A 27,539-nucleotide genomic window follows, 5' to 3' on the forward strand; every position below is an offset into this window, starting at 1 on the left:
CATGAAAAGAAAGTAGATGGTCTGACTGAATTGTCGAAGCAAAAAAAAAAACTGAGCCCAGAGAGAAAATGTGAATCGGGTCTGCAAAGAGGGGGTAATTCGCTTTCTGTTTTTGGTCACAGTTAAAGTACAGATCCTTTAGTTTGTGGAGTATTCAGCATGAAGATCCCAGCCCCCTTTCAGATGAATATGCGTCTTTAACATGTTACTGCTGATAACTGCAGTTTGGGGGGGGGGGTTTCAAAAATTGTGATTCCAAAGCGACACATCCAGCTGTGGTGGTCCTCGGAGAAAGGCATTCTCAATGTTGTGAGTCCTTCTTCCTCTGACGCTCTTCAAACCCCTCTCTGGCACGCACAAAAAAAAATAATCTCCAGCCGTCCACCAGCATGCCAGCCTCTCCCTTGTCAAATTCTGGGATTACACTATAATACATCCAAGGCAAGGAGCAGAAGAGGATACGTGGGCTGGTGAGGCGACCTCCAAAACGCTGTACAGGCACAGGTCTTTCCATTTATGCCTCTTTGGGGACGGAGAAGGTTTCCGGATGGGAAGAGCCGTTCACATCTCAGTGTGTGCGCTCAGGGTCAAATCCGTGGTTTGTTGCGCTTTATACGGCTGCAACTTTTTTTTGTCTTGTCTTTGCTCGTGATAAAAGCTGCAGATGTCGTCTGTGGGAGATGGTGGTAATAGGTGTAGCTGTTAGTTGATGGGAGACCGGTGTTTGGCTCTGCTTTTGCCAGTGAGGGCTTGATGGAGTGCTGTTGAGGAAAAATACATAAAAGACCTTATTTAAACTTTTAGATTTTACCACAACTATTCATCTTCCTTCAAAACTATTTCCACAATTTCATAGCAATACTGCCAGAAGCAACACGGTCATTTAGCAGTAATCAGGGAGGAAATAGACTGTGTACATTTCCACGTCAAATTATTACAGTTCACTTCCAGAGATCCTTTTAATTGGTGCATGAATAATTAAGTATATCTAAATTAGTATAAATTGAGCTTTTTCTTTCAGGGAATTTCTCGTTTTGCCTTATTATTACTGAATGGCATCGTTTTAGGAGAATATTTAGTGATTACAGACGATTATAGTGAAACATTACCATGGATTTGTATTTATAGCTGATTTCAGACGTGCACTTAAGACATTCTAAGTGTCGATGTGCTGTAAACAAAATCTCATGATTTCCTCAGCGGAATGTATAGGTCATGTCCTGCCTGTAGCATGTTCTCTGAATTCTCCAGACATTTTGCTGTGAACTCGTCTGACCCGGCTGCGTTCTTCATATTTGAAAGACTTTGGTCAGACTCAGGACATTTTCTGGAGTTCATGTCTGAAAACAGATTAGGTTTGCTGGGGGTCACTCTACTTATTGAACTACAACGCTGCTGCACCAGGGAAGCCTCTTAGGAGAAGTGACATAATTACGACAAGGGTAATTAACATTGGCTTCCTTTAATTGCCGAGTTTCAGGAGTCAGAGGAGAAGAGTAAGGAAAGGGAAGCGAGACAAGAGAACAACCGACCTGTCCTCCTTCCTGCTGAAGTCCTGTTCAGACCCAGGAGGTCTAATGATATTCAGGCGGACGATGGCTCCACGGTCGACTCCCTGCTCCGCTCCTCCCCTCTGCTCTGGCCCCCGACCCTTGACCCCGACTGGACCACAGCTCCCCTCCTCTGGAGGAGGCTCCTGCTGTCTTGGACACCCGGTCGTAAGAGCTCCCCATGTCGCTGCTGGGAGGCTGTCGTCTCCAGGAGGCCGGGCTGTGGCTGGAGTTCGGAGTGGGATCTACGCTATCAGCAGCCTAGAAGGGTTAGAAGAGAAAGAAAGTAGATGAAACCCTTGCTGTTAGCATTGGTTAGGTCAGAAACGCAAACAGAGCTCTTTCAATCCCATATCCTGGATCTATGTATGGGAGCTCCGGGGCATTTTGTTTGGATGGTTTGAGGCCGTGTTTGGACTTTTCTCTATTATGTGGGCATTAAGTACATGCTGTTTATGTTAACTGGTGTGTGACAAGGAAAGTCTGCCATGTGGTCTCCTGCCAGGGGAAAAATCCCCAACCGAAAGCCCCAAACATGCCCCAAACTGAGAGATTTATAATTTGGTGGGCTGACTAGAAAACAAACCCCATGTTACTAGTCTGTGGTGACTACAACAGCACGTCCTCCTCTCACAACCTCAGTAACCCCGCGCTGAGAAAGTGAGAGTTAGATGACGCTGCAGTTCCTACGGCGCACAGAAACAGCACCCTGCTCCTGTAATTTCAGCTTTAAAAAAAAAAAAAAAACGCACCATAATTAGTGACATTTGGTGGGTTGGAGTTGGCTTCTGGTGCAGTTTTTTCGAATGCATTTTCGCTAATTGGCTTTAATGGAGCCCTGCTGGACTGCCTTCCTCAGTCTCCTGGGGTAACAGACAGGAAATCAGTCACCGGCGAACGCTGCCAAAGGGGCGTGTTCAGTGTGGTCACTTCCTGCTCACGTCACTGGGGGAGGAAATGGCAGAGTGGCATATTCTCCTTCTATGGTAAGCTGCTGCAAGAGCCTGGGCTTTCAGAGGGGATGCCATATAATGCACTGGCAGTGCTCCTCTTACCCTCAAAAGGCGGCCTGTGCGTTCTTCAACACATTGTAACAGACCTAATATAAGAAAAGTGAAAAACAATACATGAGGAAATAAAAACTTGAAAAACTACACAGCTTTTCAAAGATTTATGGCTCCACGAAAATTAAGAGAGTTGCTGTGCAAAGAGAGAGAACTTTTCTTTTGAAGTGTTGAAAGTATTAGGACAAGAGGAACGTCAGCTGTCAGAATGTAATACATGAGGAAAGGATGTGAAGTAACCTGACGTGCCACGGCAGAGGAAATCTGCCGGAAACATCGAGAGCCACAGTCATCACAGACGTGCTCCTGTTCACATGTTCAGCTTGACAAAAAAAACAACACATTAATATGCTGCCAGCGTCAGTAAATCATCTCTGGCAGCACAGAATGACCTGACAACATAAGAGAAAGGTGGAACTAAGAGAAGCATAACTTTTACGTCATAAAAAAACAGTAGTCATGTTAAATTAATCTTGGGAATTAGACTTAGATAAGAAGATACAAGATTATTACCTCTTGTACACTGAATATAAAGTATGAATATGAATCAGGCAATTAGCTTAGCATAAACACTGGAAAGGAGGGAAAAAACGTGCCTGCCTCTAGGGGCAGATCCTGAATCTGATACTAACAATAACTATGACAGTTTGTTATAAATTTTTTATTTTCTTTTTCATTTTTTTAAAGCTTTTTTGAAGTACACAGTGTGCTTTCACAATTCATTCAATAATTTGTAGGTTTGCTCAAAGCTATCAAGAACCTAATCGTGCACCTTACTGAATCAGAAATTGTACATGGATGTTGGACATGTAATTGGCCCCTCTCTTTTTGTAAATTGTGGCCCCTTAACTGCCCCCTGATTCAGAAAAATCCTAGATCCACCACTGCCTGCATCTCATCTCCAAAGATAAGAAAAACTGCCGACCAGTACCTCTGGGTGTGTAATATTTACTGTACACACACACATTCAGTATAACTGGTTTCTATCTTGTCATCTAACTCTCAGAAAGAAAGCAAATAAGCCTCTTATCCAGAATTGTCAAACCCTTCTTGAAGGATGTTTTACTCTTTATGTGTAGATACTTAAATCCTTCATTCATTCAGCCCAAGCACTCAGGAGCTTTAAGACAACAAAAAAAACATAAAAGCTCTCATTTTAAGAATGACCAGCAAAAGTTTCCACTAGTTCGCTTGGAAAACCCAAACAGAAACTGTGAGAGGACTCCATTTTACGATGCAGAACGGAGGCCAGCCAATTTGAGAAATAACACAAGTAGCATGTCAGAACAAATTATATCCCTGCTCTAAATCTGTCTGCCCTTGGTCTCACGCCCTACTTTCAGGAATCGTGTTGTCTTGCCAACCCCAGTTCTTAAATCTGCTCTCCAGCAAGACAGTGCCCTCGACGCTCCAGGTGAAACGTTTCAGAAAAGGTGAAATATGTGTGTGTGTGTGTGTCTATTGGTTATTATTTATAAAAGCCTTCTATTTATTGCTTTTCATATCGCACTGTTATTCCAGAGGTTTTCTTTTTTTCATGTCTGGGTCACATCCGGGCGAATAGTGAACAGTAGAGTAACTCTGATCCCACACTTTACCTAACTGGTCTTTGATTCAACAAAGGATGTTTTGGTATCTTGCTCATCAGCCATATCGGCCCCGCTGTCGTCAGCCAAACATAAGTTCACAGCTCATTCATGTACGGGCTGAGGTTTCCTACAGCTACAGCAGGGAGGAAGCACTACAATGCTGTTCTGTTCTGCACTCTTAAGGTGTGGAGTGACCACTGGAGAAAGCAAGAAATCCCCATTTTAACACCTCATTTCTGAATTTGGCTTCCAGTGCGTTTCTCTGCTACCAGTTCTATCAGAGTCTATGTATCTGTACCATAGACGATATGAAGACGGACGACCCTGACTGCTCCCCAAAGTGGATCTATGTACTCATTCACCTTCAAGTGCTGCTCAAATAAAAAAAAGTCATGTGGTGGAAAACTCACAAGGATCAGTTTTCTAATCACCATGATTATCTGTATTGATTTCCATGACAATCCATCCAATAAAACAATTTCAGTAAAGACAAAAACAATCAAGTGATCACCAGAGTCATAAGGCTTCATCCTCTGGGGAACATGAACATCTGTACAAAGTTGGATGGCAATCTATCTAATGCGTCTAACATGTCCAAAAATAAAGTAAAAAAGTCAAGGTTAAACAGCATTTATGGATTCAGGCCATGATGACAAGATCATGACCTTTCACTAGATTAAAACAATCTCAGTCTCATAAAGTGTTGAATAAATGACATCCTGATAATTTAGACACTGGGTTAAAAAAAGACGGATCAATCAATAAGCTAGTTTGCCCAGGCTGCTCCGGGGTACTTAAAGGAATTGGGAGTGTTGTTTCCTCCTTAATGACAATTGATCGATCGTGTCTTTCTGCTCGACAGTAAGCTGACTTCAGTCTTCTCTACTCTCAGTGCCCTGGAGCGTTTGATGTGAAAGGTCAGGACACCTCTTTGAACAATATTCCAAAAGTCTAACACAATAATTACATATCATCAGCAGCCATTTAAATTCAAACAAACTTCGATGGATTGTGCTTTGGCCAAAGATAGGAGTATAGATACCTAGTGAAACAATGATCAGTGGGATGTTTGTTAATGATGATTGGCTATGTTCCTCTCCCCATCATATTGAACGTTTCCATCTGTAAAACTTGTAATAATAAAACTCTTTTCTCGCAACCTCTGACACTGCAATCACAAAGTAATCCCAACCTCCCACTGTCCAAACTACAGCTGTATCCAAACCTCTTGAGGATGGACGCCGTTCAGACCACTGAAATGTTCTCAAAGTCCAAACCAAAAAGATGATCGGCTCTGCTCCAAGGAATGCTTCAGAGCCCAATTATGATCTGAGGTATGTTTTTTTTTTTTTGCCCTGTAGCAATTTTTTCTCATGATTTCAATCCGAGTGAAGCGGTTACTTCTTGCATCCAGCATCAGGATGAACAAGGTTTTACGGTACCACAGAGTCGACCAAGTGGGTTTAGGAAATCCCCATAATAAAGTACCAAAAAAGCGTGACTGACAAAAAACACTGAAGGAGTGACAAGAAGCATGGAGTTCATCAGGCCACTGCTGATTTACCACATCAGCTTCAGGGCAGGGGTTGGTTTGATAGACTAGTTCCAGGGTAAGCAGGGATATAAGGGATGAGTCATGTGGAACAGGGTCAGGAAGAAGATTTGATCACGTTTGATCGAGTCCACTGAGGCTACTGAGTGGGATGGAGTCATTTTAGTTGCATTCATTTCATACAGTGGCTCAGCTGACTGGAGATGGGAGAACTAAAGACATGGAAAAAGAAGGAGTGCGAAGGACAGCTGTTCGTTTCAGCCTTGGCAGACTGTCACAGTATTAAAGAGTAAAAGTAGAGCTGTCTAAACGTTGAAATATATTTTATCTTAGTGTTCATTTTTTACCTTTACCAAGATCTTAGTCAAACTAGAAGGGGACTAGGAGAGGACACAACTCTGCTACGGCTCATTGGCCACTTTATCATCGTATACATGTGTTGACATCAGATACATTTGGATCGGATTAGCTTTCTACACATGCCTGATCTTTTTCATTAAGATCTCTAATCCTGCTAAAAACAAAAGCCAATGAAAACAAAATCTCCTTGGCTGAGGTTAAATCTAAAATAATAACATGTTTTCAACAAAAATGCCAAAATTCGTAAATGTTGACTGTAAGATGTCAGTTAATTCAAAACACCAGCAGCTGCAGGAATATCTGCATGAATAAAAGTCTAAAACACTGATTTAAAGCAGTAATATACATTTGACCTGGAATTTGATGTCAGACTTTTGTACTTTGGGATAAATTTTAGAACAAAAACAATGTTGAGGATTAATAGTCAGTATTGAGTTGGATAACAGTAAAGTCCTTGATGGTGAATCTCAAAAGGAATACCTCCGCTTTCAGTAGCTGTACTGCCCTAGTGAGACCAAATATGATGGATGAGACCACAGTCACTTTGCATGTGTGTGTGTGTGTGTGTGTGTGTGTGTGTGTGTGTGTGTGTGTGTGTGTGTGTGTGTGTGTGTGTGTGTGTGTCTGTCTTCTCGGCAACATGCAGATTATTTATAGGGGGATTTTACCCAAAGGCCTCCAGTCCCCTCTAGTTAGTCAAAGTGACAGACTGGCATGTTATTGTAGCCATGGAGTCGCCTTTGCCCATCTGACAATATATCATACGTCAATAGAGAAGTGAGTTTATACTGTTGCCCATTAGTAGCTTTCACCTCATCTTTCTGAGGACTTGTATAAACCTTCACACTCCATTAATTAAGTCCTACATATATGCACACTCTCACATGTGAATACATGTGAACATGTACATGTAGTCAATCCTGACCTTTGAATGGAAATGAGTTGATTTTAAATAGAGCCTGGCTGATATGGACTATAAGCATCATTGCCAATACTGAAATAATTGAGTTACAAATTTCAAATATCGAAATATTGGACGATATGTTTCCTGTGGACACTAGTATAAAGTACGCAGGAAAAGACGCAGAATCCGATGTGAGAACACAGCAGGGGATCCCCCGCTGAAAGCAAGTCAGGGGGGTTGACAACACCCAACAGACAAAAAGAAAAAAACAACAGAAGACAAATATCTCCGGGTGAAACTGCGGAGCCACACACATAGAAGACCCCGACAAAGATGTCAAGAGAGTTTGTGATGATAAGAGCTGACGCCAGTGTGGATGTGCTGTAAACAAAGTCACATGACTTCTGCAGCAGAATAAATACATTACTTCCTGCCTCTGCACGACCCCTCACCTCAATCCTGCGGAGGATTTGATGTTGTTGTGAACCCGTTTGAGCAGAGAACCCCCCCCCCCCCCCGCTGTGTTGCGCATGTGTGAAAAGAAAACTGCAGAGAAAGTCCGGACCCAATTCTCCTCAGTTCCTCCACAGGTCATGTCTGAAAACGGCTATAAACAGTGATACCGGTTTGCCTGTGAAAGGCTCATATGAGCCAATATTATCAATATATCGGTCAGGCTCTAATTATAACACGGCTTCACAATCAGAGTGTTGTGTCAGGTTGTGCTTACAGTGTTGCCATGTGAGATGTGAAAAGAAAATCTCTTAGTTTAACTACTTGCAGGTAAAAACATCAATTCAAAGATCTTGCAAAGTGATGGATTAACACGTGTGCAAAAAAGAGCTGTATGCAGAACAATACATAAAACACATATACAAGTAAGTATTAGGTCCTCAGTAATGTTTGTGTTGAGCAGAAATGCAGCCTGGCAGCGGCACAGTCTATAATGTGGTTGCGCATTTAAATACAAGAAAGCTATTTTCTTCTCCGTGAGGTTTTCCTAACCTTCTTTTCCCCCTGTTGAGGTCTTTTTCATTTCCATCCTCCCTCTTCTGTTTTCTGTCCCACCCTTTTCTCTTTGTCCTTACTGGGGCAGCAGGAGTGGGGCCTACAGAAGTGCTGTGCTAAGCTTGAAGTCGCAGAGCCTGGCGTCAGGGAAAAATACAAGCTGAGCTTGCATGCAAAGTGGACACACCAGGAGCTGAGGCCTGCGGCTGCACTTTCTGACCTTTTATCTTCAAGACAAAACTACTTGCAGACGGTTACACATCATAACCACCACCTGTACGGAAATCCTTATCTGGCAGAGGCTTTTTTTAGAAGCCACATATACAGTAATAGCTTGGGAGCATGTTTGCCTTTGGAAAGAAATGTTTGAGAAGTTTACAATGAATGAGAAGGGCAAGACAATACTATCAGTGAATTGCACTTGCGTTCTACATCAACAAAAGCCTAAATATGTTTCAGTCCTGCACTAGGAAACATTTGTCATAATAAAGACGTCAAACAGACGAACGTGTTTCTTTTCTAGAAGCTTCTGTTGGTGTTTTCTTAATGGGACCAGCTTTCCTTCCCGATAGTCAAAACACAGAGCAATAAAAAAAATATATTTTGACAGTTGTTTTCTGCTTTGAGCAAATGTTTGGAATGTAATGTAAAGTTCTTAGTTTTGGTCTGTGGGGAAAAGGGAACATTTAGACTGAGCGAGTGCTGTCACCTTTACTTCTAATCAGAGCAGAAAAGAGTACAAACTTTAAGTTGGTTGTCTTACCGGTGGTTGTTGGGCGTATGATCGTCCCCAGGACTGAGAGGTGACAGGCGCGTGGGGCACAGTCCTCCCCGTGCCTCCGGTTTCCAAAGCGGGAGACGGAGAGCGCTTCCCTCTGCGCATGAGTTGTTCCTCTGATTCTTTAGTGCTTGGAACCCCACTCTTGATTCTCCGCATGTAGACCTGTGATAGGGGGCAACACGAAGAGCAACATTGTGCATCCATGAAATAGAACATACCTTTTCTCTTCGAATTTAACGTTGTCTCATAAATGTAATCTGTCTCTCACCTCTGCAGGAGTCGGCTTGGCTCCCTTCTGTGCCGCAGCATTCCCAACAGCACTGTTTAACGCTTCTTCCATATCTAAAGTGGTAGTTGCCCGGTAAGCTCTCCATGTTGTTACAGCTTCAGCCTCGTCTTCAGATCCACCATCTGCCATCGTCCTCGTCGCCCCTCGGCCCATCTCATCCACCGAGGCAGGGCTTCTGTTCCTCCAGGTGCTTCTCACAGTCACATTCTTCATATCTGGTACACTCTCTTCTTGGGAGTGCTGGCTTGGCCTTTGGCTTCTCCAGCTGGTGACCGTGGTGGTACTGCTGTTGCTCTCGAAGCCCGACTCTGTGTCGTTGAATTCTCCGGATGTGGCATCCGGTGACTGGAGGTTGAAGTTGCTGCGTTGGCAGCACAGATGACTGGTCTCCACTCTGGAGGTGCTGTGGAGCTTGGACTTTGATGAGGAATCACTGTGGTCGTCTGACCCGTAGTCCGGGTCCTGGCACGGCCGCAAAGCGATCTCACTCTTGGGGATGGAGAATTCATATGGGACGGAAATACTGCCATGGTGCTCACTGGTGGGACCTGGCAATTTGTAAAATATATTTAATATTTTGTCAGCAAAACATTTTATAGACATAACAGTACTGTAATATCCTTCATAATACCACATTTTAGCCATGCCAGTGATGTGGTTCTATATATGACTAAGTGAGTCAGTATTTTGTGCTCAATGCTCCTGGAGTTAACAATTACTAACAACATAATAAGCAGTACTGTGAGCATATTAGCAAGCTGACATTAGTATTTCGTTCAATTACACCCTTGCCGAGCTGTAAGTTTTCATACAATACCGAATATTCTAATATATTTGCAAGTTACAGTTTTTCATAACACTGATACAGAAACATTGACGGCATTTTATTTGAATATAAATCACCATTTGGCACTTAAATGATCCCAGTAAAAATGTTGCTTTCTTAACTTAATCAATCTTACACTTAATACAATGAGTAACTACAAAAGTAGAGCCATACAAAAATTAAAAAAATGTAATGCAATTTACTGCAGTCATCACTTCACTTATTCCATTATAATTGTACTGCTCCAGTTCAAAAATGTCACTTTGTGTGAACTGAAGTGTTGAATTATGGGATTCTCAAAATACCAGGTCAGGATTTCTGACAACAACAGGCTTCATACAGGTTGTACAGTACGTGTGTCATGAAGTCTGGTGTTCGCTGAAGCATCACTAGTTAATGAATCGTCTAAACGTACCTATGAGGATGTTACTGGTGGAGGTGTGTCGCTCTTTGACAGGCATGGTTTCACTGCACACGCTGCTGCTGCGACTGCTGGTTCTGGAAGAGCTCGGGTCATTGGGGTAGATGGTTATACTACTGGTCATTTTACTAGACGTGGGCACAACTGGTTTGGTAGAGATTTTGGGTTTGCCGTTGGTAGACAAAGGTTCTGTAATCATCATTTCCTTTCTATCAATCTCAACAATAGCGGGCTTGATGACAGCTCTTGACCTCAGCGCCTCACGTGGGCTGCACACTCGCTGGATCTCAATCCCTGACGGAGTATGCGTTGGCCCCTGGTGGCCCCCCTCTGCAAACTGTGCCCTGCTGTGGAGCTCCTCATCGAATGAACTCCTGGAGGAAGAGCCCTCTGAATTTGAGTCATGGACATGGGAGTATCTAGGATATCTGGAGGTTGGAGTCCTACTGCTTACGGTTGTAGCAGCTGTCTCAGTCACAGGCTCTGGTTCAGATGGTCTTGAACCAGTAGATTCCGTTTCCGAGGCAGAGGAATGACCCTCTGACCCATGGTCACTGGTCAGCAGAGGAGTGACTTGAGATCTGTAGGCTGTGAATGATCCGTTGGCTTTGGACAGCGTGGAAGCAACAGAGACCGATTCCTGAACCTGGTCTATTGATTCCTGATCTGAGGCAGACGCTGTGTCCTTCTCTGGTGCAGAGAGACTGTTGATGTTACCGGAGCTTTCAGGCACTACGTCAGAGTTGTTTGATTCACTATCACTACCAACGTACAACTTTGAAGATTTTTCTACTCTGCTCTTTTTTGTCTCCCCATCAGTCTGCTTGTGAGTTGTCCTAAGTGGCTTCTGGGCATTAGCAGCTGGAGGGTAGCGACTAAGAACAGACATCTTTTTCAAATCACTAGAAGGTGTGTTTACAGAGCTGAATGCGGCTCCTCTTGACTTCTCCTCGGTTCCACGTCCTGTGTCTCGTATCCCGTTATCGGATGACATTGCAGTAGTTAAGGTTTTGTGTGTCCTCCTGCTCTTGGAAGAAGGACTAAGGGCTCTCCTCACAGACTTAGGAGAGCTTTCCTCAGAGTGGCTAGGCTCTTTGGTCCTCAGCTTAGTCTCTTTTTTATGCTGAGGAGAGAGCTCCCTGTTCCTGTGTTTAGGGGAGCTTGGTTCTGAGACAGCTGCAGCACTCCTATATTTAGGCTTCTCTTGTCTGAAACCACCCTTCACCATAATCTCTTCGGTCTCAGCTTTGCCATTCTCCAGGACATTTGGGGGACAGATGTTACTGCTTCCATTGCCATGTTTATCTATATTACTGATTCCATTTCCTCCAATCCCACCTTTGGCACACAGCTGTGTCCTGAGCTGTTCCACCTGCTCACTTAATTGGCGAGCCCGGTTTCGTTCCATCTGGAACTTCTCATGAAGGTCTCCATTTTTGGACTCTGAGCTTTTCAAATCATCCTCCACTATCTCCAGCTGTTTAAGGCGATTCTTCAGCCTCTCGACTTCCTGCGTCAACTCTTTCACTTTGTTGTCCTCTTCCTGCGACCCTTCAATGCCGCTGTTCTTCTCATTTTCAGATTTGTTCATAAGACTGATATTGTCATCTGGCAACTTGAAGTAGTCAAGGTTCTTCTTGTGACCACCCAGTTTACCTGAGAGCAGCCCTGTGGATGACAGCTCATCCTCAATTCGTGACCGCATGAAATCTGGCCGGCCAGGATCTGGAGACATGCCAAGGCGATTCTTCTGGTGCTCCAGTTTTTCTGTCAGCTTGAGAATGATCTTCTCGTCCTCTCTCTGTTTCTCTAGTAGCCTCTTACGCTCATTCACAAAGGTCTGGGTGAATCCCTTGAGTTTCTCAAGCTCCATAGCCAAAGCCTTCTCTGCTCTGTCAAGCTTTGTCTCAGACCCCTCCATCTCCTTTAAACGGGCTTTGAGAGTCTCCAACTCAGACGAGAGCTTCTTGGTCAAGTTCTTCTCCTCGTTTAGACTGAGGCAGAGCTGGCTGCAGTCAGACTTGCTTTTCCCAAAGGCTTCTTCCAGTTTCTCCAGTTCGGCCATTCGCCGTTGTAGACGTTCAATCTCGGCCTTTAGCTCCTTTGTAAGACTTTCCTCCTCTTCCAGTTTCTCCCTGACAGTGCGACAGAGGTCCTCAGCTTTGCGTACCTCCTCATCTTTACCCTGGATCCTTAAGAGACGTTTTCTCAGGGCCTCCACATCAGAAAGCAGGGAGGAGTTGCTGCCCTCGGCCTGGATGATCTTGTCCTGTGCAGAGAGAAAGAGTCCAGTCAGTCATTAATCTATTATTGCATTGCATTTCTGTTCTACCTCACTTAACTCAATGAACCACTACTGACCTGGAGGTCCAGAAGCTCATCTTCAGACTTCTGCAGCTTGTTGGTGGCTTCTTCAAGTTCATCCAGTCTGCGGCCAAGACTCTGTAGCTTGTGCCGCAAGTGGCGATGCGTCATGTCTTTACAATCAGACATGGCGACACAGTTATATGTTTAATCAGTTCGATATATTTTGTTACTCAGACTATTTGATGACACCGTTTTGGGTGGTCCACATTTGTGTGGTAGTGATAGCAAGTCCTTCAGGCTCTTGAAGAAAAGCTCTTTTCTCTTGATGGTCGGCCTGGTTTTCTTTCAGTGGCTGTCGCTTTAAAACTCTGAAGATCCCACAGGGTAGTGTTTAGAAGGTGAATCTGTCATCTGTAGGAGGGAGAGAGGAAGCAACAGTTAGTCTTCTCTAATTTGTCAATGACAGTCATTTGCATTCTCAAAATGTGGTTTCGTAAGTGAAGAAATGGAGAGAGGGAGAAGACAGAGATCAGCTGACAGCACGGTGTAGCAGATAAGCGCAGTCAGCAAACTGTATGGTTTTACAATTCCATCTAACTGCTATGACACATAGCATAAGACAAAATGAGGCCAAACACCAACGCATGGAGCATAAAAATGCACTTTAACACATACACAAACAAATCTTTCTCTGGCTACTTTTTATAGTCATTACAAACAGGACCGGGAATTGGTTTCTCAAATACCATGAACTGCACCACTCTTCACCTTGTAATTCACCTTGTCGTCCTTTGAAGAACATGCGAGTGTGGGGGTTTACAAATGACTACACACACACACACACACACACACACACACACACACACACACACACACACACACACACACACACACACACACACACACACACACACACACACACACACACACACACACTTTGTCATCTCGCCAATGTTAAATCCAGCATCGATTTCTGTATGCATATCTCAATAGCCCCGGCCTCCTTCATGTATCTCATCTGCACACATACACGGCCGTCACCGTGGTAACCACATCACTATTAATGGTCCCTCCGGATGGATGCGATGATAAAATCTGAAAACTGTTTCACTTTGCAGGTCTATTAGCCCCTTTAGGCATAAATAAATTAGCTTCAATACAAACTCAGTCCCATCATTGCCACATATAAGGATATTGAAGCTTGCTAGTCAGTACAATTAGGCCTCAGAGGTTGGATCATATTTAGGTTTCTACAGCCAGATCCCATCAGCGGACCCAGCATGGATCTATGTAATGAGAACATAGATTATTAGCACACAGCAGTCTGCCTGTCAGCATTGCCTCCATAAATCAATGCAGATGCTTTTGTCTCATGTATAAGTCAGGTAGCAGGCGTTCATGGTCCTTCTAAATCCTCCCCCCCCCCCCCCAAGTCATTCTGGGGAGCTTCCCCCACTGATCAAGAGGGAAAAGAATTGACCCATGGGGTTAGAACATAATCAACATCTGCACACATCATCACTTATCGACCGCCATGACGGCCAGCCAACACTATGTGTCTCCTCTTTCTATTCCCATACAGCACCATGTTCAAAGACTGTCTTCCTAAAAGCTACAGACCACGACACATAAAGACTACTGTAGTTTTCTCTCACATTAAATAACTTTAAACACTGTAAAAACATCAATCCCAGCCGTAAATTTACAAACTCTTTTTATCTACATGAACTATGTGTGTACATGGTATATAACAAGGTATAACCGGCCATTATGGTTTACTCCGACGTAGCTTCATATATTTTCTACCGTTTCATTTGGTGCAGAAAGCCCAAACCACTCTTCCCATAATTTATTAAAGCTCTTGTTGAACATAAACCAAGGCAATAAGCTTTGAAAGTCAATGTGGCGACGATAACTTTATGAAGAAGTACAATCTGAACTCAAAGCGTTTAGCTGCAGCATTTTAATTATTCTTTACTTTCATGAGGTCTGGTGGTTTGGTGCAGTGCGAGACTGGAAATAAAGAACGTGGATTGAAGAGGGAGCCGGAGAGAAGACAAATGGGGAAGAATGTTGGAGAGAAGACGGCTAGCATAGCTGTCCACTTGCATGCCAGAACACCTTAGTCAATAAAGGGATTTTGTGCTGCATTTGCTCTGCCCAGCTGTGGCTTGTTAAGTGAGCCGTAGACCAATTCCTCTCTGTTGTCTTGAGGTGGTCGCTGTGATCCAAACCTGTGCTGATGGATGATCCTGTTCCAGAGGAGTAAAAATACCTCGAAATAATCCCATATATTCATTTAAAACAAAAAAAACAAACACTCGTTGGCTACAAATAAAATTCAATAGATACGGCTCGATTCTTTATGACAGGTCTTCAGACTGCACGGTGCAGCAAAGGGAAAATATAATCACTGAAAATGAGAATTTTATCGTGAGAACACTCCGGAGCTACTTTCAGACATGCACCGAACTCCGGATATTCTCCTGAAATGATCCGAATGTATGTGAGAATGCAAATTTTCGAATCAGTCCAGACAACTCTGACTCTTTTTTTCCTGCCAGCCCCTAGTAAAGACTCTAGATAATGTCCAAGTGATCCAATGTTAGAAGACAGCAGGATATCGTCCAGGACACCAATCTGAAATGTTTTTCAATCTGGTGTTCCTACTGTCCTGTCCCACTTAATAATGAAATATCCTGTGAGTTAGATTTTTATACATTTTATATGATTATTCATTGGGTTTTTAGACCTCTCTCATCCTGTTTAATGTTTCGTTAGGTCCGGCTACTCCTGTCTTGGCAGGCTGCCTACCCCTCCTCTCATTCTCCTTTTATTTCTTTGCCAGCTCTCTACCCCCTTTCCCTCCCTCATCTCTCCCTTCCATCTCTGTCTCCGACACGCACACCAGCAGTGCAAAGTGGCCGCTTTAAAGGGGTGGCAGTGCGTGCAAAGCGACTCTGGCAAGGGCCTGCTTCTGCCTGACCAATCAACATACCTGATTCACTTATCACTGGGGCCTCATTAGCTACAGTCAGGACAGCACCGGAAGCAATTTGAATTATGGTGGGTGAGAAGGAAAAGATGACGGACGAAGCCAGTAAAGGAAAAGGGCAGAGGTAAGAGATCACAGTTGAAGAAATGAGGCCGTCAGTATTAGGTCAACAAATTAATTCCATTTAGAATCATGACCCACATGGATAAGTGCTCATCAACCCTAATATTCCTGTTCTCCATCCACATGTGTATATTCACGAATAAGTTTGACTGCAGCATGAAAAGCTAAAGTTGACCAAGAAAAAGTTCGAAAACATGGAGAAGAGGGGGGAAGAAAATAAGGTACGAGGTGGGCTGTTGATTCTGAACTTGGCTCATAAGAAACACAAGAGTTTCATTCCCCCTGTTCTGTGCTTTGTTTGACAATTGTGGAAAACCTGAAGGGGGGTAAGGGGCTGTGAGGCAGCGAAACTGACCCCTTTTATGCAGACACATTCCTAATGACAGAATAACCAGGGCACTGCCAGTCCCTCGCTGTGCCTTGAATACTCTTAACCAGGCCACTGACGGAGACTCCTGGACCTTCTCTCTGCCCAAACTCATTCCAAACCAGGACACTGTCTAGGTTCGATGGTGAGGACACAGAGAAGATGTAAGAATGTTTCTAAGAGCTTTCTTTAGTTTGCTTTTAGCATTAGATGGATTCTTAGCTCTGAACACTTTCTTCTGGTTGTCTTTTGCATGAATCTTGTGATTTACCTGACCCACATCGGACTGCAGGTTGTCATCTGCATCTAAACTCTTATAACCTTATAAATTAAACACTGACAACAGCTTCACCAAGCCGTGATTGGCTGCTCAACACTGAACGACTCTGATGCGCTCCACTTCCTGAAACCTGCATGGACAGGAAGCTTCCTGCTTGACCTTTCACTCCTTGAATTCTTACGTCTGCTGCTGCTACGAGACACAGGAACACCGAGGCACCGAGCTCACCGGTAGTCAATGGTTACACTTTTAAATTAATTAACAGAAAATGTGTTGCTCACTGTATGCACAACTGAATCACATTAGAAATGGAAACGAAGGGGACCTGAAGAGAATGCCTGTATTATAAGAACATTAATGAAATTCTAGTTTCAAGGCCATTTCATTCATTTATTTTGTATTGTGAAAATATGTGAATGGGGGGCGCTTACATAATAAGTCTGTGCTTAATCACAACAAAGCAAAAACTTACTGTGGGGCTCCCTACTGGTTTTATATCTACAGTACACGAGGAAAGCATCAACCAGGTTGTGCGACAGAGCTGCGGCTTAGTTGAAACCTTTGGACGCAAATTTTAACCAAATGTGAATGAATGCTCATTTCCATCAATTGCTGTCATGCATATATTAGATTGTCTTGCTTTATAGTTGGTGTTGCTGATATATATATTTTGTGTGTACGCTGTGTGAAATAAACAAACAAAAGTCAACACAATGGTACAAATAAAAAGAGTTGGTCAGAGCTCAAGAGGAGGGGAAGCAGAGAGGGAGGAGGGACGAGCTTCAATCTGTCTTTAATGACCAATACCAACGGACTTGTAAGTGAAACTCTGTTGAAGAAGAGGTTCATCCATTCTGCTTGTGTTCTCACGCACACACACACGCATGCACGCACACACACACCAAGGTTACAATCATATACCATATCATTAGGGCTTTAGCCACTCTCTTCCTGCTGCCTGCTGCCTTTAGTACATTCTGTTCCCTCCATGAAAGAGAGAATGAAGGCAGGAAAGAAAATCCCCCCTTTTTTCTTTGCACTTCACGTTCGGGTGTAAGTTGGAAGTTATGGGTCCGAAGCTCTTCTGCCTCATGAACTGTAGTTAATAAAGGGCCGGAGTCCAATCAAAATGCCTCAACCACATCTTCATGTTGGGTTACTGCTAGTTTGAGTATGTGAAACAAGTACTCTCGCTGTGTGAGAGTACACAAATATATAATCCTATAGCTTTAATGTAACTTTTCGTGTGTGTGTGTGTGTGTGTGTGTGTGTGTGTGTGTGTGTGTGTGTGTGTGTGTGTGTGTGTGTGTGTGTGTGTGTGTGTGTGTGTGTGTGTGGATGACTGCAGAGGATGGATGCTGGCGCAGCAGTGGAAGCCACAAGATGGTGGAGACCTGATGCTTGGCCTAACTTTTTTTTCCCCGTTTTTTCCAAGAAAAAGGAAACCGGCATCCCATAATGTTCGGTTTGTCGTTTCCTGTGCTGTCATGTTACTTTTTTCCCAGTTTCTTTCACCCTTTTAGTTTTGCGCCACTTCTGGAAAAACGGGTAAAGAAACAAAGGGCAGTAACTATGGTTAAGTAGCTGGTTCATTAATGGGATGGGGATACCTACTCCCCTCAGATTTGTCTGGAGTAAAATGACCTCTTACAGTGAAATATGGGTATGTGGTGAAAAAGTGGGTGAACAAATTGTTGTGTTCTTCCAGTCATTTGTAAACAGTCTGAACTCATTTTACTTTTTAGATGGAACAAGTGGCTCTTCATGGTTTTGAGCTTTTGCAGGAGGTGAAAAACACAAACTAAGAGAGAGAGAGAAAAGGGGAAATAAAGACAACAGAGCAAGATCTTGATTTTTACGTGAAAACAAAACTATTTGAAGATGGGATAGTCTGGGGATGCGAAGGCATGATCACCTGTCTCTGGGAATTTCTGCAGCCCATGCACGTCTACTTTTTCTGCTCCACCTATTACAGTTATAGGTTTAATTAATATATTAATACTGCGAAATGTCAGGTTTAACTATCTGCGACACACAGACAACAAAACTTAATTTGTCAATTTAAATGACTGATGAATCACAGGTTAACTTCATTTATAATCTCAACTTTCAATGAGACCTGACACACTTGCAGACGAGCCGATGAAGTCAAAGGTTACGATCAGGGAGGTGAATGATTCTCCTCATGATAAACGTTTACGCGAATATCATGGTAAGTTTCATGATGAAAATCTGGGCTGTAAAATAACAAACTCCCGTCTTAGCCCAGTCACTCACAGCCTTTTCTAGGTCTCTCCTCACCACCTTGTCTCTCTACATCAAGAGCCCTGTTGCCGGGGCTTAAAACACTCTGCTTGTACAAGAGGGCACGATAAGAAGCGAGAGGGAAATATGGGGGGGGGGTGAGAAATGCCAGAGACAGGAGGAAGGAAGGGTGAGACGGGCACGGCAGGATGAGAGAGAGAGAAAATCCAGAGGAGTTACAGTATCTGACCTATACGTGGCTCTACGCATACACAAAATGTTCGGCTTCTCCGCTTATGACCTGATTGCAGATGTGACTTTGAAGCCTGACTCGAAGCCAAATCAAAGCTTTGCAGCTCCGCTCCTGATCTTAGAGGCTGAACAGAAAATTAGAGCATGTTCTCCATCAGGGAACAGCACTACACACACGCGGAGGACAGTCACTGCTACTGCGATCAAGACGCGGAAGCACGGGAAAGATATTAGATGCTCTATTTAAAAACAGCAGCACCCGAAAATACAGGCCAGTCAGTTGATAGCTGGCCCTCGGGCCAAGAGGAGATCTGGAGCAGGTTAAATCCAGTCAGTTCAATGAAAACACAGCATGTAAAATAACGCAGGCACGGAGGGATTCGGTATCTCCTTTGACGAAAACCTGAGCCAAGTGGATGCTCACCAGAGCAGAGAGAGGGTTGCAGGGCTCTCTACATTCCCCTGTTACAGCGGATATCTCCCCAGCACCTCTCTGTTTCAGCGCTCACCCGAAATGACACAAAAACCAGCTGAATCAATTATAGTGTGTTTGTAGTTATTGGCATGGCAGGTGATGCTACAGATTAGAGGCCTTCCAGGGTCTCATCCATGCCTGGTAACTTACACCAGTAATCATCTAAATTACAGAGAATTTAATCAGGTCAGGTAAGGCTAGACTGAAAAATTGGACGGCATGATGATTTGACCAATTTTGGCCTACTGCAGATATCCTGTATCATATCAGCATATGTCAGTTCATAAAAGAAACCGCAGTGTTATTACAGTGAAGATACTGAATGTTTGGAAGAAAGTGAGACACAGCAGCATCTGCATTACTCGGTTTTAATTAGAATTACCGCACTGCCGTCGTATGCCTCCGCCAACCAGTGCAGTTTACGTGTAGGTTTTTCTGCCACCTTGACCTTTGGCTACCAAAATATAATCAGTTCATTCATGAGTCCAAGTGAATATTTGCATTAAATTTGAAGAAATTCCCTTTAGGCATTCTTGAGATATTGTGTTCACGAGAATGGGACGGGCGGACGGACAACCGAAAACTTAAGGCCTCCGGCCACTGGCTGTTGCCTGCGCGGATGCCTTCAAAACTATACAGATGGTGTCAGAGCACAAACCTCCACCAAAGCCCAACAGTGTCATTATAAAACCATATAAAATTCACTAGATCCTGTTTTGATTTGGATCTGCACCAAGCTGCGAACACTCACAAATACAGTCTCAGTCCCCTACACAGATGTTTTTCATCAAGAGCCATGAATAATTGTCTGAGAAATCTGTGTCAAAATAAACATCCTATCTCAAAATCTTAAAGAAAGTGAAAATAAGTTCCTGGATCTGGATCTTAGGAATCACTGCGATTTTTGTATATATAAATCGATCGATATATTGGTATTAGAAATTTCTAGCTGCTTAATATCGGCCAATATTGGGCAATCCTCTTGTTGTCGATGTAAACACACAAATTTATGTCCCGTATGACTTGCCATCAACTTTCCATGAAATACGTCCGCACTCCTCCCCGGCACTGCTGCCCTCTGTGTCCGGGGGTCAGAGGTCACTGACACTGTAAACATGTAAAACACTCCACCAGAGACACAGGGGCAAACAGGACGCAGGCCCTGATTAGGAGAACAGATTGTGTTGTTTTGTACTTGAGCTAAACCAAACCGAGCTGAGCTGAACTACATCAGAACTAAAGTAAAATTCAGGGTTTTTGAATGACATGGATACTTTAAATAATTAGTAATATAAAGAATATATAGTTACTTAGGGAGTAAAATAGGACCACAACATGCTCAGTAAGTAATGAATACACGTCATGTGTCCTTTAAGCTACGCACAAGCAGAGACCATTAATACAAACATGTTTCACATATTGTACACTTTTGTACACAAACATAAAACAAACTAAGAATAATAAAAATCTTTCAAGGCAATCAATTTTGAGTTTAAGAATTTCACATTTGACGGGCTGGCAGACTCTGGGTTTGTGAATGGGTGAATGGGTGCATGTGCATGTGTCTGTTGGTCATTTGCTGTCTGACTGAAACCGCAGGAAGTCACCAGCTGTGAAGTGAGAGACAGGACGACTCCAGCAGGAGACATAACTGTCCAACCACGCTGACATGACATTAACATGAGCCATGATTAGAAAGCGTGACCAGGAAAGAGAGAGAGACAGAAGGACAAGAAAAATAGACATAACATCCTAAAGAGCCAAGATGGTAATCTACGCCTATTTATAACATTGATCAGCTGATGAAGGGCAGAGCGATTACACACAGGAAAAGATCAATAACAAGCAGATAAATATTAATTTATAGTAGACATAAGTATTACTGTAGTATTATGTCTGTTGGTAAATAATAGCAAACTGTGGAACACAAATTTCAAAGACAGTTTTGGAAGTGATCTAGACACATGTAAAATATAAAACTCAGTAAATATCATGGTTGAAAATGTATCTTTAAAAGTATGTTGTATAACAATATAGGCTGATATCATTGATATTGACACAAAAAAGAAAAAGTCTGTTCACGATAAACTGATTTAGCCAATATGAAACTTTTGGTAGTATAAAAATGTAACATGAACATGAATTATTTAAATGTTTGATATTATTATCGTATGCATTACCTTCAAAATTTGAAATAGCCATGAGTAACTTATTCAATACAATAATTATCACTAGTTATTATCAGAAAAAGACATTTTATTAATAGTATTGTGCATCATGTGATGTTAAAATTCTAAATTTGTGAAGATGAAATAGTCAAGAGGCTTTTTCCTCCTCGACTTCCTACTGACTCAGAAACTGACGGTGCGCAGACATGTACAGACTCACACACAAATCCCTGCTCCTGGCTACATGTCCGCTCGATAACCTCTGACTCACACTGACCCTGATCTGAACCGATGAAGAAACAAACACATAATCTTTCCCAGCTTGAGAGTGTGTGTGTGTATTTGTGTGTGTGTGTGTGTGTTTTTTTTTGTGTGTGTGTGTGTGTGTGTGTGTGTCAGAATCAGTCTGACATACTTAGTTTGATAATCGGTTTGAGAATTTTAGATTTTTTTGTTGGGATTTTAGATTATTGATCGATTAATGGAGAAAATATAATCAGCTGGAAAAATAATAATCTAATGGTACATGATATGATAGTAAAACAGTCACAGGGGGCATTTTATTCTGTCTTCATTACTTTGACTTTTAATACTTTAAGTACATTTTTTACTTTAAGCACTTTTCTCAGTGTAGTATTAGTACTTTTACTAAAGTAAATGATGTGAATACTTCCTCTACAACTATCATGCTTTAGCTATAGTTATACGCTTTTTATAATTCTAATGTAAAAAACAGAGAAACCAGAAACATTAATCACACCAAGACAATCTCACACCATTGCCAAGCTTAACACCCTTTTAACACCATCTGATGGTGAAATAACGGGATCACCATGAAGAAATGTGTCGGGCGCTCAATCTGTCAACACTGAATCCAGAAAATACAGAGAGAAACGCATCAAATCAGACACACAAACTCCAAGTTAAACAATTACGACTGAATCAGACTGAGGGGAAACTCTTTGCGTTTGTCCGGACCAACACCGACTCCCTATTTAAAGCTGCACAGCTGTTCAGACACTCTCAGGTGTCAGCAGACGTCAGCTTAAAACCTGCTATGACTCAGTGAGAGCACACGGGTGTGTGAAGTGGTGCAGTGATGAAGTGCTCCATAGGGACTGTGTGTGTGTGTGTGTGTGTGTGTGTGTGTGTGTGTGTGTGTGTGTGTGTGTGTGTGTGTGTGTGTGTGTGTGTGTGTGTGTGTGAGCATTTAACCCTGAACATGAAAACATCCCAACACGATGACACTTATTAAAGTAAACACACTGAGTGACTGACAGTCTGAGTGTCTGTGTGAGTAAGGATGAGTCACACTGTGAGAGAATGAGACAAGAGAGACACAGAGAGATCTGAACACTGATAAACACAGAGAGTGATGGATGGATCATTTGGCCTTTTACTCATTAATTACCTGAACCCAATGAGGTCACGTTTTCCATTCTGTTCTGTTTACCATCGCCAAAGTGGTTATGCTTTCATTGGCGTTTGTTTTTCGGTTTGTTAGTCAGCAGGATCACGCAAAAGCCAATAAGCCAATTTCCGTGAAATTTTGCCGAGGCGTGGGGCATGACCCCCGAGAAGAAACTATTACATTCTGGAGCGGATCCGGATAAACGGGTGGATCCAGAATTTATTTTTTTAGCAAGGTGAGATCGGGCGTTGGCCTTGTTGTAGCTATGCTTTCACAGACTGCCCTTCTAGTTTGCCTCGTTGTTAGTTTGAGTGTTAGTTAGATGTCTCACACAAACATCTATGATATCTGGTGGCCAGTTAGGCCGTAGAACAAATTATAATGTTTTAGTGTGATCAGTTTCCAGGTATTAAAAAAAACATTATAGAGTATTTTAGAAGATTTTCAACATTTTCTTAGGGACATTTGCAGATAGTCGTTAATAGAGATTAGCCAAAATGTCGTCTGGAGCTAAAACACAAACCAAAAGTATTACCGTTTGTGTTTTGTGTGTTATATAAAAACTTAACTGGTCAGACTGTAAACAGTTTATGATAAAGATGCCAGATTTCTGCTGTCTACACCACAAGCCCCAAAATACGAAGCTGACGGGCTACAAAATTGCATTGGACAGAAATATTTTAAATATATAATTTTAATTTCTAACAAACTTTATTTGTATACTTAGTGTCTCAGTGTTTCTGTCTTTGCTTGCCATAGTCAATCATAACATTAGACCATGCTCACACTGTGTAAAAACAAAAATGTACAAACTGAAGATAACAGAAGGACAGACAGTATCTGCAGCATCCGCACAGTTATCACTGGCTGAGTGAGTCTGAGAAATTCAAGTACGCACCAGGTGCCACCGAGCGCACAGAAGCAGTAACAGGCTTATCAGAGTGGTGGGGCTGAGATTTATGACGAAAACTGGACCTCACATCCGTTTTTCACATATTCACCCCACACAGACTGGGATGAGGAATGTAAAAGAGCTAATTGTAAATCACCGAAGTCTGTGACGAAACACAGGCACATGACATATATTTGGAAATTATGTAAACTTGATGCAATCAATAAACATATAATAGTTATTGTTCGTGTGAAACTGAAGTGGAAGGTCGGTGATTATGTGTTGAGCCATTCCCTCCATTAAAGGTCACAACATCAGCACCACGTCACTATTCATCCACCGTCATCACCCTGACGCATTTTTATATCCCCAGCAACCAAGAGAGGAGACGACAGCCCAACACTCACCAACAACTGCCCACAAATACTGTCAATTCAGAGGGACATCAATGGCTCTTAACATACAGCCCTTCAACCTTCTGCCTGCCTCATTCACTAACAAACCCCCCCCCCCCCACACACTGAGAGAGAGAGAGAGTTTGGCTGGCAGTGCTTCATCTGCCTGAGCCTTGGCATTAACTGCCTGCTGCGGCTGAATGGAGACCTCAGAGGCTCTCTGATGAAAAAGAAAGAGGAGGAGAGAAAGAAAGAGAGAGAGAGAGAGAAAGAGAGAGAGGGGGCAGCAGCCGCTGAAAAGTGTAGACGAAGCATGTCACATGTATAGCAAAATGTGCGTAATAATGTGAGGTAAGCAAAAGAAGATGGAGAGAAACACCGACACGGAGGGGGGAGAGAGACCGAGAGAGAGAGGGGAGAGATGAGGGGAGTGACTCCACAGAATGCAGAGCAGGAGTGGATTACTGCAGCAGGAATGCAGCACTGGCTGCAGGATGGAGGGAGGGAAGAGGAGGTAAAATGATGACGTTGTATATCGGAGAAGAGATGCGGGCATCCTGAATCACATGGTTAGAACAGATTATCTTGTTCAGTGAACAATGTGAACGTTAAGGAAAGAAACTGCTTTTTACATTTCACACCGAGCATTTAAAAAATACGTTCTCCGGAGTTTGCCTTTCACATATGAACAATGCAGTAAGATTATTTTTTTGCGTCCGTTGAATTTAATATATATCCTGTTGTATTCTCACATGGGGTAAATCGGAGTTCTTATTAGGGAGCAGGCAAGAAATACTGTGTACTGTGTACTGTTCTCACATACAGCCCGTCAGGAAAGTGTTTGGACTTCAGTGCATTTCTGAAAGCAGCTCGTATGTTTGCCCTGTGAGACGCTGGTGACCTGTACAGGGTGAACCCTGCCTCTCACCCAATGGCAGCTGGGATTGGCTCCAGCCCCCCTGCAACCCTTAAAGACTAAGTGGTATAGATAATGGATGGATAAATAGAGAATGTTTTTTTCTTGAAATGACGTCTAGTGGTCAGGAAGTGAGTACTATTGATTTTTCAGACAGTGTCACTCTGTCTGATGCATGCATGCTTAATATGAAGCTTCAGCCTCAAACAGCTAAAGGAAAATAAAATATTTTCATCTAACCTATAGCAATAAAAGGAATAAACATGACATCCCAAAATGTAAAACTATTTTAAAGTACACTTAATTCTTGTCTCTGCATTATATAAAGTCATAAGCTCCTGATGATGAGAAACCTAAATATAGGATATACGTGCCTTTAGTGGCAGGACACATGAGAAGCTTCATTTTCTTGTTTCACTGTCGGTTTTCATGGTCTTTGTTAGTTCCGGACTGTTAGCATCCGGAATAATAAATGCACCTAACGCGCCTCACATGCACAGAACACATGTAACACGCACAGAACACGCCTTGGCCACATATTGACCTTTGACAATTGTGTGAGAAACGTAAACAGCCGAGGAGACACTGCAAGACACGGACACATGTACTGTCTCTGCTGACTAACCTGGCCTAGCACACGCACACTCGTGAACGTAATATTTATATGCATTGACCCATATGCTGCAGAGTATACACAATACAGTATATATACGTTTGTGTGCCACTCCTGTGTGACTACAGGCTACAGGGAAGGAAGTGCGGCGCCGGCGTTTGTGCCCAACAGGAAACAGACTCACAAAGAGCAGAGGAGGGGCGGAAGAGGCAAGGAGGAGGAAGAGGAGGGGGGGAGTAAGGGAGGGAAAGGTGGGTAAAGGAGGAGGATGAGGAGGAGAAGAAGAGAGGTGGACGAAGAAGGGCTGGAGGAAAACATTTGCAATTCTGAACATTATCGATGCTGTGGATCAACTTTGTCTGACCAAGTGACCTGATACATTTGATCTTGGATATAAAAAGCTATTGTAAGGAATATTTTGCACTTTTTGTTGTAGTTGTTCAGGGGCGACACTTAGAAGACTGCACCAAATCACCTTGCCTGGAGCGAATGGAAAGGGAGTCGTGTTGATGCCACAGTTGTGATGCATGTGATGATTAATCCATCAAGCATAACCACATATTAAAAGTTGTGACAACACAGGAAGTCTGTCCCTTGTGTGGCTCTTATTGCTTTTAAATGAGAAATTGGTCTAACTAGAGCATCAACCTGTCGAACTAGAGACTACAGCCCTAATTTTTTATTTTTTTATTTCTTTATAGACTTCCAGTGACACTAGTTATGATCAGGAACAGATTATAGCGCAAATAAATCAACATTATCCAAAGAACATGAAGGCGTAACTTACATTTCACATGTAGCCGTATGTCTGAGGCACATTAAGCTCCACTCTGGGAAGTCTCCATCCTGTGGTTAAAAACACACAAGCAGGGCATGAGGTTAATAAAAGTGGACTCACTGGTCATCATAATATCAGGACACACACACACTAATGCCATCTCTCTCCATTATTATGTTTGGCAGTTGGCGAGGCCCGGAGCCTGCGGCCGGGCTGACAATGCAGTCACTGTAGGGGAGATCGTTCGCAGTTAAGCTAACGGGCTAAGAATGAGCTAACTGCTCAGATATGGGACGCATTTGGAGGCTTTGCAGCAGACTCATGCATGAGCAGACAAGCAGTGTGTTTGGCCACGACAACAGAAGGCCCCATTCAGTTCTCAGGGGAGGCACTGGTACACACACAAACACACACGCACCATTATCATAATCATCATCATCCGAGGAGCTCTCATCTGCTCTACACACACACACACACACGCACACACAGTCACACACGCACACACACATCAGCCCAGACTTGGAGCATTCCACTACAGTAGCATTCCATATGTTTGGTTAAGCACAGAGAATCCAGATTTAAGACTTGAGTCTGGATTGAATTTAAAGGATGAGAGAGGGAAGTGGAGGGAGGGGGAGAACTGAAGAAGAGGAGGAGGGGAGGGGGCTTAAAGAAAGAGAGCGGGAACATTCCTGAGGACTAAAAGCAGCAACAGGACGCTGGACGTACAGACCTGTGTATCAGAATAAAAAAAAATACATTCTCAGCAAATTTGTTTAGAATTAATTAAAAGTTTGAGCATCTGTGAAAAACTGAGCAAACTTTAAAAAAAATCTGTGTGATGTGTTTGATGTGTCTGTGTGATGTGTTTGAAAGCTCCGGAACAAGAGAGAACGGGAACCTTGAGGTGAAATCTCTTCTGAAAGTTTACAATAGGACTTTGACTTAACACAGAGGAGGCACTGCGGAGAAAACTATG

General features: G+C 43.0%; 1 protein-coding gene across 2 annotated transcripts in view; it reads right to left on the reverse strand.

The window, feature by feature from the left end:
• Positions 1-239: 239 nt before the first annotated feature.
• Positions 240-27,539, reverse strand: part of luzp1 (leucine zipper protein 1) — a 46,479-nt gene continuing 19,179 nt past the window's right edge. Inside the window, exons 2-9 of one of the 2 annotated variants that reach the window (XM_034577232.1) lie at positions 26,570-26,628; positions 12,706-13,062; positions 12,093-12,613; positions 10,339-12,047; positions 9,077-9,645; positions 8,791-8,970; positions 1,533-1,811; positions 240-761 (exon numbers count right to left, since the gene is read on the reverse strand). In XM_034577232.1, coding sequence (XP_034433123.1) covers positions 1,575-1,811; positions 8,791-8,970; positions 9,077-9,645; positions 10,339-12,047; positions 12,093-12,613; positions 12,706-12,837 — 3,348 coding nt within the window. In that variant the 5' untranslated portion in view covers positions 12,838-13,062; positions 26,570-26,628 and the 3' untranslated portion in view covers positions 240-761; positions 1,533-1,574. Of the gene's footprint in view, positions 762-1,532; positions 1,812-8,790; positions 8,971-9,076; positions 9,646-10,338; positions 12,614-12,705; positions 13,063-26,569; positions 26,629-27,539 lie in introns of both variants that reach the window. The other variant, XM_034577231.1, reaches the window with a different exon arrangement.

The sequence above is a fragment of the Hippoglossus hippoglossus genome, chromosome 22 (assembly GCF_009819705.1).
Source record: "Hippoglossus hippoglossus isolate fHipHip1 chromosome 22, fHipHip1.pri, whole genome shotgun sequence".
Taxonomy (NCBI): domain Eukaryota; kingdom Metazoa; phylum Chordata; class Actinopteri; order Pleuronectiformes; family Pleuronectidae; genus Hippoglossus; species Hippoglossus hippoglossus.